A 17,253-nucleotide genomic window follows, 5' to 3' on the forward strand; every position below is an offset into this window, starting at 1 on the left:
TAGCCCGATTTCTTTCTTTCAATTTAGTGGCCTGGTTTTGACATACCTTGCCTGTGCTGTCTATTCAAGAAACCTTTTGCTTGATTTGAATGAAAAACTGGTTTATAGTAAAGCACTGATCTTTACCTTGGGCCAAGTGGTTGTGCTAATAAGCTCGCAAAAAGGTAGCCCGATTTCTTTCTTTCAATTTAGTGGCCTGGTTTTGACATACCTTGCTGGTGCTATCTGCTCGGGAAGCCCTGTGTTCTATCCGGAGGACAAACTGGTTGGTGGTAGAGCACTGATCTCTACCTTGGGCCTAGTGGTTCTGCTAAAAAGCTCACAAAAAGGTAGCCCGATTTCTTTCTTTCAGTTTAGTGGCTTAGTTTTGACATACCTTGCCCATGCGGTCTGCTCTGGAAGACCCGTGTTTGATTCGGATGACAAACTGGTTGGTGGTATAGCAATGATCTCTGCCACCACGGACGAAGGGTTACCACTAATAGGCTCGCAAAAATCGCCCCGATTTCTGTCTTTCAATTGGGTGGCCTAGTTTTGACATACCTTGCCTGTGCTGTCTATTCAAGAAACACTTTGCTTGATTTGAATGAAAAACTAGTTTATAGTAAAGCACTGATCTTTACCTTGGGCCTAGTGGTTCTGCTAATAAGCTCGCAAAAAGGTAGCCCGATTTCTTTCTTTCAATTTAGTGGCCTGGTTTTGACACACCTTGCTGGTGCTGTCTGCTCGGGAAGCCCTGTGTTTGATCCGGAGGACAAACTGGTTGGTGGTAGAGCACTGATCTCTACCTTTGGCCTAGTGGTTCTGCTAAAAAAGCTTGCAAAAAGGTAGCCCGATTTCTTTCTTTCATTTTAGTGGCTTAGTTTTGACATACCTTGCCCATGCGGTCTGCTCGGGAAGACCCGTGTTTGATTCGGATGACAAACTGGTTGGTGGTAGAGCAATGATCTCTGCCACTACGGACGAAGGGTTACCACTAACTGCCTCGCAAAAATCGTCCCGATTTCTTTCCTTTAATTGAGTAGTCCAGTTTTCACATAACTTGCATGTGCTGTCTGGTCAGAAAACCCTGTGTTTAATTCGGATGACAAACTGGTTTGTGGTGGAGCACTGAGCTCTACCTCAGGCCGAGTGGTTCTGCTAATACGCTCTCAAAAAGGTAGCCTGATTTCTTTCTTTTTATTTAGTGGCCGGGTTTTGACATACTTTGCCCGTGCTATCTGCTTGGGAAGCTTGATCCGGATGTAAAACTGGTTAGAGGTCGAGCCCTGATCTCTACCTGGCGCTGATTGGTACCACTAATAAGCTTGGAGCCAGGTGAGGTAGTTCGGGCATTTGGTCAGGATGCTACCCGAACACCTCCCTAGGGAGGTGTTTCGGGCCCGTCCGACCGGTAGGAGGCCACGTGGAAGACCCAGGACACGTTGGGAAGGCTATCTCTGCCGGCTGGCCTGGGAACGCCTCAGAATCCCCCGGGAGGAGCTGGACGAAGTGGCTGGGGAGAGGGAAGTCTGGGCGTCCCTGCTTAGGCTGCTGCCCCCGCGACCCGATCTCGGATAAGCGGAAAAAGATGGATGGATGGATGGATGGAATTGTATAGCCTAGATGTGACATACCTTGCCCGTGCTGTCTGCTCCAGAAACCCCGTGCTTTATCCGGATGACAAACTGGGTGTTGAGCATAGTCAGGATACATTGAAAGGTGCATTTAATCTGAGGGCAAACGATGGAGAAGTGTTCTTGGAAGACAGAAGGACGCCGAAGGCCATCCTTCCTGGTCAGTCTCTTCCTGAGCCCGTGTCCTATTTGCACCAGAACCAAGTCCTGGTCGAGGATGAGATGGAAGGGGAAGATGGTGGAGAACAGAGAGGTAGGAAGAGTCCCAGCTGAGGTGGCCCTCAGCGGACTGGGGCTTAGGTTCTTATCCCCCTTGACGAGCACTGTGTATAGAAGACTGGGCTGCGGGTTGGACTGCAGGATACTGTCTTTGGCCGTGGGCGGATCCATCAACACTTCCACCGTGATGTGATAGAGCAGGCGGGCCGCTGCCCTGATGACCCCTGGGAAGAAGAGCTCAGTGGTGGGGCGAGGGTTGAAGAAGTAGACAGTAAGCAGACCAGGATCCTTGTCTAAGCACAGCACGGACGCCTCGCTTACGCAATCCCCCCCGCCCGCTTTGGGTGCATTGCTCTGCTTGAGGAGGACGTTGAAACTGTTGAGGAAGTCGTGGAGCGCGCCCCCCACCACTCTCAGAATGTGTCCGTCCTCCTCGTAGCACATGCGGAACAGCTCCTCGCCAAAAGACACTTTCAAGGCTTCCATCGGGATCGCTGCAGGATGAAAGCAACAAACTTAAACTCTTGCGGTTATCACAAAAACGGATGGCAATAATCTTGCATCAATGTAGATTAAAAGCCTACTGTAATGAGATTTTCTTATTTAAACGGGGATAGCAGGTCCATTCTATGTGTCATACTTGATCATTTCGCGATATTGCCATATTTTTGCTGGAAGGATTTAGTAGAGAACATCCACGATAAAGTTCGCAACTTTCGGTGCTAAGAGAAAAGCCCTGCCTCTACCGGAAGTCGCAGACAATGACGTCGCAAGTGTGGGGGCTCCTCATATATTCACATTGTTTATAATGGGAGCCTCGAACAAAAAGGGCTATTCGGACCGAGAAAACGACAATTTCCCCATTAACTTGAGCGAAGATGAAAGATTTGTGTTTGAAGATATTGATAGCGACGGACATAAAAAAGGAAAAAAAATAAATAAATAAAAAACGCGAATGGGACGGATTCCGATGTTTTTAGACACATTTACTAGGATAATTCTGGGAAATCCCTTATCTTTCTATTTTGTTGCCAGTGTTTCAGTGAGTTTAATAGTACCTGATAGTCGGAGGTGTACGTCCACGAGTGTGTTGACGCGCAGTGTCTCAGGGGAGTCGACGGCAGCTGCATGGACGACACAAGCTCAGCTTTTCTCCGGTAAGAAGCGACTTTTTAACCACAATTTTCTAACCGAAACCTGCTGGTTGACATTCCGTCTTGATTCATGTTCTCTTGACCACGCTCTGATCCATAGTAACCTTTCACCTCCAGGAATTTTAAACAAGGAATCACCGTGTGTTTGTGTGGCTAAAGGCTAAAGCTTCCCAACTCCATCTTTCTACTGTGACTTCTCCAATATCAATTGAACAAATTGCAAAAGATTCAGCAACACAGATCTCCAAAATACTGTGTAATTATGCCGTTTAAGCAGAGGACATTTAGCTGTGTGTGTGTGCAGCGCTCATATTTCCTAAGAACCCGTGACGTCTTGCGTACACGTCATCATTACACGACGTTTCCAGGACAAAACTCCCGGGAAATTTAAAATTGTAATTTAGTAAACTAAAAAGGGCGTATTGGCATGTGTTGCAATGTTAATATTTCATCATTGATATATAAACTATCAGACTGCATTGCATGGTGGGTAGTAGTGGGTTTCTGTAGGCCTTTAATGACACACATGCTTGTTACCTAAAAGGTTATTATAGGTCACTGATCGGGTCAATCAATAGGTAAGCACAAAGATGAGTGATTAGACATGGACTGGTGTACTCGCTGGTAAATTTCACTTTAAAGTACCAGTAGGCAGCTTGCTGCTCGGTTCATTCTCCCGGTATGCAAACGGACGACTCTGGACAGGACTTGCAGGTAGGAACATGATTTAATCTTGAAACAAGAATCAAAGAGGTCCAAACCATAAAACAGCCGACGGAACAATGTGCTGATAGCACTTGAAGCTAGACTTTGCATAAGCTAGAAGGCAAGCAAAACTTTCGCAACAGTAGCGTGAAGCAAACAAAGAAGCCAGGACGAGGGACCGGCAAAGGCAGGCTTAAATAATGTATCTTGATTACAAACAGGTGAGCGTCCCGAACAACAGAGGCCGGTGAAAATCATTAGTAGCCATGGTCACAAATTCAGGAGGTGCACAAAAAGGGACTAAAGGAGTCCGAAACTAATTGAAAACACAAAACCTGATCCGGACCACAGATCATGACAGAATGGATAAATAAGTTGCGGCTGTATTCAAGCTGTTATCATATATATCTGATTTATGACACCGAAAGACTTGCAAAGTTTGCGAGTAAATAGATATGATCAAAATAGAATCACTCTCACTCAGTTTTCCCGAGGCGTTTTAAGAGGCAATGAGCAAGCCAGTCCCGTGATCCGAGGTGTGCACCTCGGATCCCTTTTCCTTCAACAACTATGCTAGTCATGCAGACTTTGTGAGAGCCAATGATTACTTAGGGAAAAATTATGATCCGGAACCATATATTTTTAGCCTGCTATAAGAAGGATGAGTTTTAGGAGCTGTGTGCTAAGAAGTACTAAACAAAAAAAAAAAATTACTACAAACATAATAAAATTGTCACTTACTGTACAATGTCTGCTCTCACTGGGATAACGACTTATAGGATTTCATATATACTTGTTTATATGAATAATCAATCATGATCCACACGAAGGGTTAAGAAGTAAAAGTTTCCCTGCAGACAGTATCTTCAGTTGTGTGTGTTTTGTCTCTATCTCCGGGTATAGATTGAAAGTCACAGATGAACAACTTCTAGATGTATTGCTAAATCCTCTTAATATACAAATGGGAGGCATTGTTTATAATCCAGAATAACTTTGACGAGCCGATTCGCCATGAAGCAGCTCACATAACAGCAGCATATGCTAGTTAGCTGACTGTAACCAATGCGCCACCAAAAAATTGTTTGTCTGCATTAGCGCTTATAATGACAATATTGCTAATATTTGGTAAATATTCAGGTATATAGAGTATACTTGTCAGGTTTTGGATGGTTATTTAGAGGGTTTTTTGTTGAAGGAATAGGCCCCCCCTTGACTCACTTATTTCAATCAATCAATCAATGTTTATTTATATAGCCCTAAATCACAAGTGTCTCAAAGGGCTGCACAAACCACAACGACATCCTCGGTAGAGTCCACATAAGGGCAAGGGAAAAACTCACACCCAGTGGGACGTCGGTGACAGTGACAATGATGACTATGAGAAACCTTGGAGAGGACCGCATATGTGGGCAACCCCCCCACCAGGGGACCGAAAGCAATGAATGTCGAGCGGGTCTAACATGATATTGTGAAAGTCCAGTCCATAGTGGATCTAACATAACGGTGAGAGTCCAGTCCATATGTCCATATGTGTTCATGTCTTACATAAGGATTGTGAATAACAGACAGCCCAGCTTCTTCTAGATTTTGCATATTTTCTGTCGTTATGGTCAGAGTGCAGAAGGGTTCCTATCGTGACGTCATCCCTCCCCAAATCTACCGAAATTGCCGAAGACTTTTTTCAGAGCAAAATGTTCATAATGGTCGTCTGAGATTGTGGCATTTTGTGATGTTTAGATGGTGTTTTCAGATACTTTGCAGATTCGGAATACAATTGATATGGTTTAATAGATACAATGAAACCCAATTAAGCATATACAGTGAACATATTTTTCCATTCTATTGGTACTGTCAGGTTTGTACCCTTTTGTTTGGTTTTGCGTTAGTGTTTAAATTAAATCATGTTTACCTGCAAAATGCCTGCCGCCTTCTCTGCATCTTGGGGTTCGTCACAAACTCAACATGACAGGTACTTTACAATACACCCAGACAGTTCATTTATGCAAATATCTAAACAAAAAATCCATATCTTATCTTTTTATAATAGATAACAAAGCAAATTTGAATAATAAACAATTAGATAATAATAATGTATTCAACTTCTTGTAATGTTATGTATCTTTAACACACTTTGAATTGCCTAGTGTACAAATTGTGCTCCAAAATAATTTTGCCTTGCCTAATACGATCCGCTTGATGTAATACATTTGTTATTAAAACTGTTCTTTTATAACTAAAATGTTTTTTATGGCTTGTGCACACTTCAATACACGACATACCTTGGGAGAAATTTGTTCACATGGATGTACGGATATCTCTAAAGACAGGGAAGACTCACAGGTTGTCGGGCATTTTGGTTTCTGGGTCCCATTTTTGCGGGTAATCAGGCCAGTTACATTTTTTTTTATTGTTAAGTGTAATGTTTTTATCCGGAATATGTTGCCGTCTTGTCCAGTGTGTACACCGCCTTCCGCCAAATTGTAGCTGAGATAGGTTCCAGCACCCCGCGCAACCCTGAAAGGAATAAGCAGTAGAAAATGGATGGATGGCAGGATATTTATTTATTCTTTAAAATATGTTGCGGGGTCAATAAAAATGAAGCTGCGGGCTTCAAATCCGAGGACATCGTTGTGGTTTGTGAAGCCCTTTGAGGCATTTGTGATTAAGGGGATGGATAGATAAAATAAAATTGATTGATTGACTTTAGAGACTGCTGCTTTAGGTAATACTCTAGCTCATGGGTGTCAAACTCTGGCCCGCCGTGTAATTTCATTTGGCCCTTGAGGTAATATCAAATTAAGATTAGAGCTTGCCCGCCGGTATTATATAGGGGCGGTGCCGCTGTAACAACGCATTTGCCAACCCTCACGATTTACCCGAGAGACTCCAGAATTTCACTGCCCCTCCCGAAAATCTCCCGGAGCAACAATTCTTCCGAATTTCTCCCAATTTCCACCTGGACAACAATATTGGGGACGTGCCTCGAAGGTACTGCCTTTAGCGTCCTCTACAACCTGTCGTCACAACCGCTTTTCCGCCATACAAACAACGTGCCGGCCCAGTCACATAATATCTGCGGCTTTAACACACATAAATGAATGCAATGAATACTTGGTCAACAGCCATACAGGTCACACTGAGGGTGGCCGTATAAACGACTTTAACACTGTTACAAATATGCGCCACACTGTGAAGCCACACCAAACAAGATTGACAAACACGTTTCGGGAGAACATCTGCACCGTAACACACGTAATACCCAGAACCCCTTGCAGCACTAACTCTTCCTGGACGCCAGAATATACACCCCCGCTACCATCAAACCCGGCCCCCCCAATTTTTATTTAAATTTAATTTGATATGCCATTGATATTTTTCAATTATTATTGATAAGTTGATTAGCAACACTAAATTGGCCCTAGTGTGTGAATGTGAGTGTGAATGTTGTCTGTCTATCTGTGTTGGCCCTGCGATGAGGTGGCGACTTGTCCAGGGTGTACCCTGCCTTCCGCCCGAATGCAGCTGGGGTTGGCTCCAGCAACCCTTGAAGGGACAAGCAGTAGTAAAATGGATGGATGGATAATTTGAAACTCGACTTTCCATGTCACTATAAAGTTATATAAGCCTTGCTTGTTCAATATTCAATGCAAAACTTGTTTGGATCCCTCTTAAAATGTTAATTTGTTCAACCTTGGCTTTGTTCCGTTTAAAATTTTGGACCACTCTGTATTTGAGTTTGACACCCCTGCTCTAGCTTGACATACGATATAAATGACAAGGCTTTTAATACTAATTTCATATGGTGATAATGCATGTTGATGAAACCTTGTAGCCGTGTCCCGCAAATTGGACGGCCCGATTCCTGAACACGATGTACAGCAGCGTTCTCGCCAACGTCTTTCCACAGTGCGAAGGCACTTCTGAGTCACCAAAAATGAGTCACCAATTCTCAAGTTCAAGTATTATTATCACTGGAGGACACGCTACACTATACATTGTAGAAGGACACAAGAATCCATGCTAACTGCTGTGCTGGAATTTAATGTAAACAAAGGTGAGCGGACCGATACATATATCGACAGTAACAATACTTAGTATCACTATATGGTCGATACTACAGTGATTGGATCAATATTTTTGTTCCCACAAAATCACTTTCCTGAAATTTTTGTTATTGTTTGCAAATTTAGGAAATAAGTCATCCATCCATCCATTCATTTTCTACCGCTTGTCCCTTTTGGGGTCGCGGGAGGTCGCTGGAGCCTATCTCAGCTGCATTCGGTCATAAGAGCCAATAGATAAGTTTTTTTGTACTGTTCACTTTATTTTTGATCAAAATATCATACAATGTGTAATAAAAGGGAGGAAGGAAGTAATTTAAATATTTAATTGGGATATGTCACACAGCCTTTGTCACAATCAGAATGTAATCATTTAATCATATTGAACATTTTAAGTATCAGCATTGGTATGCGCCCTGCGATGAAGTGGCGACTTGTCCAGGGTGCCCGAATGCAGCTGAGATAGGCTCCAACACCCTCCGCGACCCCAAAAGGGACAAGCGGTAGCAAATGGATGGATGGAGCATTGGTATGACCAATACTGCCCCCTGTAACTACTTGGTATTATATCGATACCAAAATTTGTAGTATCGGCCATAAGTAATGTAAAGTTTCCAAACAACAGAAGAATAAGTGATTGTCAAATTTTTACAAACGTGTACAAAGAACCATGTAAGTAACTAGATATTAACGGTAAAATAACAAGTAGAGAAACAACAGTTTTGAGAAAATAATACAACTGGAAATGTCAGTACCCAAATTAAGAGCCTTTGTAACCCCTTTTAAAATGGTTCTATTATCACGCAAAGCCCAAATGAAATAATACATGATAAATATCATTATTGCAACAGACCGTGAAATATATCTAAATGTACATGTTATCGGCCTTCCCTATACTGTTAGCAAGTTTTGAGCAAATAAATGGCGTGCTTTCAAGTATTAACATCCTGTACAACATTCTGACAATAAAATATATGTTTCAAAATATTTGGGTCTTTTTTTTAAGTTAGTTTAAATCATGCAACTATGTAATTGACTCTGACGAAGCATTAATGAATCAAAGTTCAAAAGTTTGAATAATCAGCTTTTTAAAAAATGATGTTTGAAAAGAGGTTAGACTTTTGTTGACAACCTATAAAAAGGTTGTTTTGGTTGAATCACTACAGCAGTGGTGTCCAAAGTGCGGCCTGGGGGCCATTCGCGGCCCACGGACTGAGTTTTGCTGGCCTGCAGCATATTGTCGGAAAAAAAACAACAACAGTGAAAATGTTGTATTTGATTTACTTTTGAAGGACAATGTCAATAAAGTCTATTATTCTATTCTACAAAAGGAAAAATAGCAAAAATCAGAATGCTGAAATGTTCTAGCGAATCATGAATAATTATCTACACCAGTGGTTCTCAAATGGGGGTACGCGTACCCCTGGGGGTACTTGAAGGTATGCCAAGGGGTATGTGACATTTTTTTTAAATATTCTAAAAATAGCAACAATTCAAAAATAAATAATTTGTTGAATAATACTTCAACAAAATATTAATGTAAGTTCATAAACTGTGAAAAGAAATGCAACAATGCAATATTAATGTTGACAGCTAGATTTTTTGTGGACATGTTCCATAAATATTGATGTTAAATATTTCTTTTTTGTGAAGAAATGTTTAGAATTAAGTTCATGAATCCAGATGGATCTCTATTACAATCCCCAAAGAGGGCACTTTAAATTGATGATTACTTCTATGAGTAGAAATCTTTATTTATAATTGAATCACTTGTTTGTTTTTCAACAAGTTTTTAGTTGTTTTTATATCTTTTTTTTCCAAATAGTTCAAGAAAGACCACTACAAATGAGCAATATTTTGCACTTTTATACAATTTAATAAATCAGAAACAGTATTTTACTTCTTTATTTCTTTTTTCAACCAAAAATGCTTTGCTCTGATTACGGGGTACTTGAATTAAAAAAATGTTCACAGGGGCTACATCACTGAAAAAAAGTTGAGACCCACTGATCTACACAGTCACCGATAACACAAAGCGGATGCAAAGTTTTGTCTTTGAATATGTATAAAATCTGTTATTAGCAATGTAAAAAAATATATATATATATGTATGTCAAAATGTGCCCGTGCATACTTGGACTTTTCAGTATGTGACCCTATGTGGAAAAGTATAGACACCCTTGCATTGCAGCATTAGTGGAATCTCCCCAGAAACATATTAGCATAATGTATCTGTTCATGCTGAGCCACTGTCAACATGACACATTGTTATAATAAAAACATTCCGAACCTCACCTGTCATCATGAAAGAGAAAAAACTGACAATGGTAAGATAAAGTAAATATTACCAACAGTCACAGTTCAGCACAGTCAAATGACACAGTAGCTCACATGTGTAAAACTCAAGGCCCGGGGGCCAGATCTGACCTGCCACATCATTATCGTGGCCCGCAGAAACCTGGAAATATTACGCGTAAATAAAGTAATTCATCTTTTCTTACACTTTTTTTTTCCATTTAGACAGCAAAACAAACACATTATTATATTTTCAGACATTAAATAAATATTTGTAAATACCTGCTTGACTTTCAATTTTAAAGCAAGTAATCCAACAACTACAATGTAAAAAGGACAATAGGTTTTGCGGTAAAAAACTGGCGACTGAGCTGACAGTTTCTGCAGTAAAATTTATGGTGGTTGTTACTGTCAGGACGTGGACTATGGAGTGGTTGTTTTCCCGTGATGCAAGTGAACTTGGACCGGACATGGCGTGAAGGTAATGACATCTTTATTTTAACACTAATAAAAGGAATAAACAAAAGGCGCGCACAAGGGCGGAAGTACAAAAATTGGCTATAAAAACAAAAACTAGCACAAAGGCAGAACGATGGACAAAAAAACAAAAGACACTAACTGTGGCATTAATAAACACAACTTACTTGCGATGACGTGAACAGGGAGGCATGGACTATGAAACAAGCAGCGTGAACTAAGCATGAAACTGTAAACATGACATGAAGCAGAGTGATGTCGCCAGAAAGACAGCATAACAACTGGAAGCTTGAATAATAGTGACATGATTAGTGACAGGTGCGTGAGTGCAAAACGTGAGACAGGTGCGTGACGTGAGGACAGGTGAAAACTAATGGGTAGTCATGGAAACAAAACAAACAAGGAAGTGCAAAAACAGGAAACAATGGAGTCTTAAGCAAAACAGAACATAACTAAACAAAACATGATCACAAGACATGAGAGTTACAGCATATCACTGTAAAAGAAATCCAATCCACTTTATTTGTGTAGCACATTTAAAAAACATAAATGTTTCCAAAGTGCTGCACAACAATATTAAAACAAATATTCAAATATCCTTAGCTCCACCAATGACTGAATAAAAAATAAAACCAATATAAAAAATATTATAAAAATAAATATGATTAAAAACGATTTTAATGGTTAAAAGCAATTAAAACAATAAATAGAAATCAAAATTAAAAAAAGAATAACAAAAAAAAACACAGAAAACACAGAGGACCACACAACTCACGTAGTGTTAAAAGCCAAAGAATAAAAGTGTGTCTTAAGACAAGACTTAAAACACTCCACTGTGGGAGCAGATCTAACATGGAAAAAACAGTACCGCAGTTTGTTTGTTTTTTTACATCCAGAAACGTTAGTTTGCTGTTAGTGGTTGGCTATTGTATCCTCATGTAGTGAAGCATGTTTAGCTATTCCTTGTCCTGCACGGATGATACTTGTAAGAAACTTACTTTATTTGTCCCCCGCTGCCTTGTGGGTTAGTCTGGGAAGACAAAAGGCTAGGAGAGCACACCCTGAGAGAAAAGCAAGTGCTGGTAGGCGCACCATAGGCGGTCCTCCGACGGACCGGAGTTCCGGCAGCTGTGAGGTGGTGCCGGTCGCCCTGGGTTCCCCTTGCCACTGGATACAGCTCCCCAAAGCGAGGGAGTGACGTTGGAGTCTGCGCCTCTCCCTTGTCGAAAAATACCTCAACGGCGGAGTGGGCGGATGATGGTTGCATGGAAGCTCCACAACGGTCACAAAGGTGGAGGAAGGCTGCAGCAAAGATGGGACACCAATTGTCTTGGTCTCTATGCCATTGGACCCTGGCTTTCTCTTTGCCAAGGACAGTGTGGTGACTGTCTGTGCACCAGTCTCCATCCATCCATCTTCTTCCGCTTATCCGAGGCCGGGTCGCGGGGGCAGCAGGGAAGTCCAGACTTCCCTCTCCCCAGCCACTTTGTCTAGCTCAGGGGCGCTCACACTTTTTCTGCAGGCGAGCTACTTTTCAATTGACCAAGTTGAGGAGATCTACCTCATTCCTATCTATAATTTATATTTATTTATTTATGAAAGAGACATTTTTGTTAACAAGTTAATGGTGTTTAATGATAATACAAGCATGTTTAACACACATAGATTCCTTTCTTTCATGAAGACAAGAATATAAGTTGGTGTATTTGATTCTGATGACTTGCATTGATTGGAATTAGACAGTGGTGCTGATAACGTCCGCATTTTCAAATGGAGGAAAAAAAAAGTCCTCCTTTCTGTCCAATACCACATGAAAGTGGTTGGATTTGGCATCTCATTTGTCCAACTTGCATACTCGTTTTTAAACACTTTGTTATGAGAGTAGCATATATATGTGTGGCCCTTTAATGTCTGGCAGCAGGTGAGTGACGTCAGTGAGTGTGCGGGTGGACAAGCAAGTGAGAAAGCGGTCGCTGAGGGCGGGGCAGAAATACATTGGCATCAAACTCCGTAGCTTGCTAGCTTGTGCACGCTAGCTTTCTGAGACTCTTATTTTGTTAGCACAGGCAGGATGAAACAGGTCTTTTATGGTGAAGACAGGAACTGTGCAGTCGGTCTTTAGAGTTTTGACAGTAGGTACGGAGTCTCTAGAAATAAAATGTGTTTCTCTGCGTCCGCCCTGTTAGTGATTTTTTTCTTAAATATGAGCTTGCAGCAGCCAGCATCATCTCACAAGATCCTCGGGTGCCGAGAATGTCAAACAACTGACGAAAGTGAAGTCTTGGTATGATTGATGATTGCTCATTTTTATGTCTATTTTTTAATGCCTGGCTTGAGATCGACTGACACACCCTCCGAGATCGACCAGTCGATCGCGATCGACGTAATGGGCACCCCTGGTCTAGTTCTTCCCGGGGGATCCCGAGGCATTCCCAGGCCAGCCGGGAGACATAGTCTTCCCAACGTGTCCTGGGTCTTCCCCGTGGCCTCCTACCGGTTGGACGTTCCCTGAAGACCTCCCTAGGGAGGCGTTCGGGTGGCATCCTGACCAGATGCCCGAACCACCTCATCTGGCTCCTCTCGATGTGAAGGAGCAGCGGCTTTACTTTGAGTTCCTCCCAGATGACAGAGCTTCTCACCCTATCTCTAAGGGAGAGCCCCGCCACCCGGCGGAGGAAACTCATTTCGGCCGCTTGCACCCGTGATCTTGTCCTTTCGGTCATGACCCAAAGCTCATGAACGTAGATCGACCGGTAAATTGAGAACTTAGCCTTCCGGCTCAACTCCTTCTTCACCACAACGGATCGATACAGCGTCCGCATTACTGAAGACGCCGCACCGATCCGCCTGTCGATCTCACAATCCACTCTTACCCCACTCGTGAACAAGACTCCTAGGTACTTGAACTCCTCCGCTTGGGGCAGGGTCTCCTCTCCACCCTTTTCCGGAAGGGAACCATGGACTCGGACTTGGAGGCGCTGATTCTCATTCCGGTCACTTCACACTCGGCTGCGAACCGATCCAGTGAGAACTGAAGATCCCGGCCAGATGAAGCCATCTGGACCACATCATCTGCAAAAAGCAGAGACCTAATTCCGCAGCCACCAAACCGGAACCCCTCAACGCCTTGACTGTGTCTAGAAATTCTGTCCATAAAAGTTATGAACAGAATCGGTGACAAAGGCAGCTTTGGCGGAGTCCAACCCTCACTGGAAACGTGTCCGACTTACTGCCAGCAATGCGGACCAAGCTCTGACACTCATCGTACAGGGAGCGGACCGCACTAGTCTCCCCACTTTAAAAAAGATTCCACACACAAGTGTTGTCCTGAAGAAAATCCCATCAATAGGAGGACAATCATACTCGTTTCGATTGATCGCCGACGACGATGATTTTATTTGTCCATATGGGGGCGATGATTAGTGATTTAGAAGTAGCCAAAACAGTGCCGACTGCGGATGGACGTTAGTCGCCAGGTAGCTATCCCTGTTTAAGAAACTTCTTCCAGAGCAGTGAGGCGTTGCCCGGTTGGTAGAGTGGCGTGCCAGCAACTTGAGGGTTCCAGGTTCGATTCCCGCTTGCACCATCCTAGTCACTGCCGTTGTGTCCTTGGGCAAGACACTTTACCCACCTGCTCCCAGTGCCACCCACACTGGTTTAAATGTAACTTAGATATTGGGTTTCACTATGTAAAGCGCTTTGAGTCACTAGAGAAAAGCGCTATGTAAATGTAATTCACTTCAGTGTGAAAAGCTTCACCTTTATTTTTTGTTTTTAAGCCAAAATACATCCATTCTCCCTCTTGTGTCTTCACAGTACACCGTGTGTATGCTTTGTTGAACAGCAATGTCACAACGTCACAACGGCGCACAATTATGTCCGGGGGGAAAAAAAGATACAAGTATTTTTTTTTTAGAAGCAGTATAGTACTGTTTTTAAGTCATTAGTACCGTGATACTTTTTTAGTACATATATACTGTACTACTCTAGTTTGAACAATACGCTACTTTGTATTAGAAAGTAGGGCGGTATAGCTCGGTTGGTAGAGCAGCTGTGCCAGCAACTTGAGGGTTGCAGGTTCGATCCCCGCTTCCGCCATCCTAGTCACTGCCGTTGAGTCCTTGGGCAAGACACTTTACCCACCTGCTCCCAGTGCCACCCACACTGGTTTAAATGTAACTTATATATTGGGTTTTACTATGTAAAGCGCTTTGAGTCACTAGAGAAAAAGCGCTATATAAATATAATTCATCAAAAAATTCAAATGGGAACAGCGGAGGATGCATGTGCATGTAGGATAGAGAAAAAGAAGGAACTTATTGACTACAATGTCGGACTCGCGCAAGGCTCTTCGGGTAAAACTTTACCATATATGGAGATGACCGACATCACACTTGGGAAAAACGTCATAAAATGGGCAAATTCCAAACGGTTTGTTTGGAGGAAGGCGAGATTCCTTATCTCAACTGCATTCGGGTGGAAAGCGTTGTACACCCTGGACAAGTCGCCACCTCATCCCAGGGCCAACACAGATAGACAACATTCACACTCACATTCACACACTATTGTTGCCAATCAGCCTATCCCCAAGTATTGGGGAGGAAGCCGGAGTACCCGGAGGGAACCCACGCAGTCACGGGGAGAACATGCAAACTCCACACAGAAAAATCACGAGCCCGGGATTGAACCCAGGACTACTGAGGACCTTCAGCGGTTTAGCTCGGTTGGTAGAGTGGCCGTGCCAGCAACTTGAGGGTTGCAGGTTCAATTCCCGCTTCTGCCAACCTAGTCACTGTCGTTGTGTCCTTGGGCAAGACACTTTACCCACCTTCTCCCAGTGCCACCCACACTGGTTTGAATGTAACTTAGATATTGGGTTTCACTATGTAAAGTGCTTTGAGTCACTAGAGAAAAAGCGCTATATAAATATAATTCACTTCACTTCGTATTGTGAGGCACATGCACTAACCCCTCTACCACCGTGCTGCCCTAGAAGGCAAGATTGTGTAATAAATATTTCCGCCGAGCCTCCATGTTTTGAATTCACAATTTCTTATACAAATATACAACACAGGTACCCAGAAGTAAGAAAAGTTGGTTTCCCATTTAAAGTTTAACAGCAACAAAAAAACGCCAAAGGAGTCTGAACCTCAGCAGCTATCATGAATCGCAACCATACGCCACTGTTGTCATTAAAGGATTACTTGAATCAAAAATTAAATGTATGTTTTAAGCCACGGGTGTCAAACTCTGGCCCGCGGGCCAAATTTGGCCCGCCGTGTAATTTCATTTGGCCCTTGAGGCAGTATGAAATTAACATTAGAGCTGGCCCGCCGGTATTATACAGCGGCGGTGCCGCTGTAACACCGCAATCACCACTAATACTCATACTTGCCAACCCTCCCGATTTTCCCGGACTCCCAAATTTCAGTGCCCCTCCCGAAAATCTCCCAGGGTAAACATTCTCCTGAATTTCTCCCCATTTCTACCCGGACGACAATATTGGGGGTGTGCATTAACGGCACTGTCTTTAACGTTCCCTACAACCTGTCGTCACGCCCACTTTTCCTACATAGAAATAGTGTGCCAACCCAGTCACATAATATATGCGGCTTTTACACGCACACGCACACAAGTGAATGCAAAGCCAAATGTATTTTAAGCCAAAATACATCCATTCTCCCTCTTGTGTCTTCACAGTACACCGTTTGTATGCTTTGTTGAACAGCAATGTCACAACGTCACAACGGCGCACAATTATGTCCGGGGGTGACCCTCCTGGTTTGTCTGAAGGTCAGGTTTCGTGAAAGAATCACCCTTCTGAGAGGGAACCACGTGAGCCGACAGATCACATACGTGTACAGCTTCTATGACGAGTGCCTGATGAAATACGGAAACGTCAACGTTTGGAAGTACTTTACGGTTCAACAGCCATATAGCCATACAGCCACACTTTTAAAAGGAAAAAAAAAAAAATCAGTCCTATGCAAATTTTAACGTTAAATGAAAAAAGATAACATGTGGGTGTAAAATACCCTAGGTTATACAGATAGAAAAAAAATAACATTTAGACACAGCCATATAGGTCACACTGACGGTGGCCATATAAACAACTTTATCAATCTTACAAATATGCACCACACTGTGAACCCACACCAAAAAAGAATAACAAACACATTTCGGGAGAACATCTGCACCGTAATACAACATAAACACAACAGAACAAATACCCAGAACCCCTTGCAGCACTAACTCTTCCGGGACGCTACAATATTGCCCCCCCCAAGCAATAATTAATGTTTTACTCATGCACTTTCTCTTGCTACTTCAAGGCTTGAATGTTTGATTAATGTGTTATTGTTATTTTATTTGCAAATTAATTATTAGCCTGTGGGAAAATGTTATTTTGATATTTACCTCAGAGGGCTGCAAATAGAAAAGAGGCATTCGATTTTTATTTAAATTTTATTTGATATGCCATTGATATTTTTTTATTATTAATATCATTGTTTAAAACTCGATTTTACATATCACTATAAAGTTATATAAGCCTGGCTTGTTCAATATTCGATGCAAAACTTGTTTGGGTCCTTATTAAAAGGTTAATTTGTTCAACCTTGGCCCGTGGCTTTGTTCAGTTTTAAATTTTGGCCCACTCTGTATTTGAGTTTGACACCCCTTTTTTAAGCAGAGCCGGCCCAAGGCATAAGCGAACTAAGCGCTTGC

The 17,253-nt window shown here is 42.5% G+C and overlaps 1 protein-coding gene across 2 annotated transcripts in view; it reads right to left on the reverse strand.

Moving 5' to 3' along the window:
* The window catches only part of gucy1a1 (guanylate cyclase 1 soluble subunit alpha 1), a 68,276-nt gene that overhangs the window by 36,475 nt on the left and 14,548 nt on the right, over nucleotides 1-17,253 (reverse strand). The window contains exons 4-5 of one of the 2 annotated variants that reach the window (XM_061911861.1): nucleotides 2,894-2,959; nucleotides 1,617-2,329 (exon numbers count right to left, since the gene is read on the reverse strand). In XM_061911861.1, coding sequence (XP_061767845.1) covers nucleotides 1,617-2,329; nucleotides 2,894-2,959 — 779 coding nt within the window. The remainder of the gene's footprint in view (nucleotides 1-1,616; nucleotides 2,330-2,893; nucleotides 2,960-17,253) is intronic. The other variant, XM_061911870.1, reaches the window with a different exon arrangement.

The sequence above is a fragment of the Nerophis ophidion genome, linkage group LG01 (genome assembly GCF_033978795.1).
Source record: "Nerophis ophidion isolate RoL-2023_Sa linkage group LG01, RoL_Noph_v1.0, whole genome shotgun sequence".
Lineage (NCBI taxonomy): Eukaryota > Metazoa > Chordata > Actinopteri > Syngnathiformes > Syngnathidae > Nerophis > Nerophis ophidion.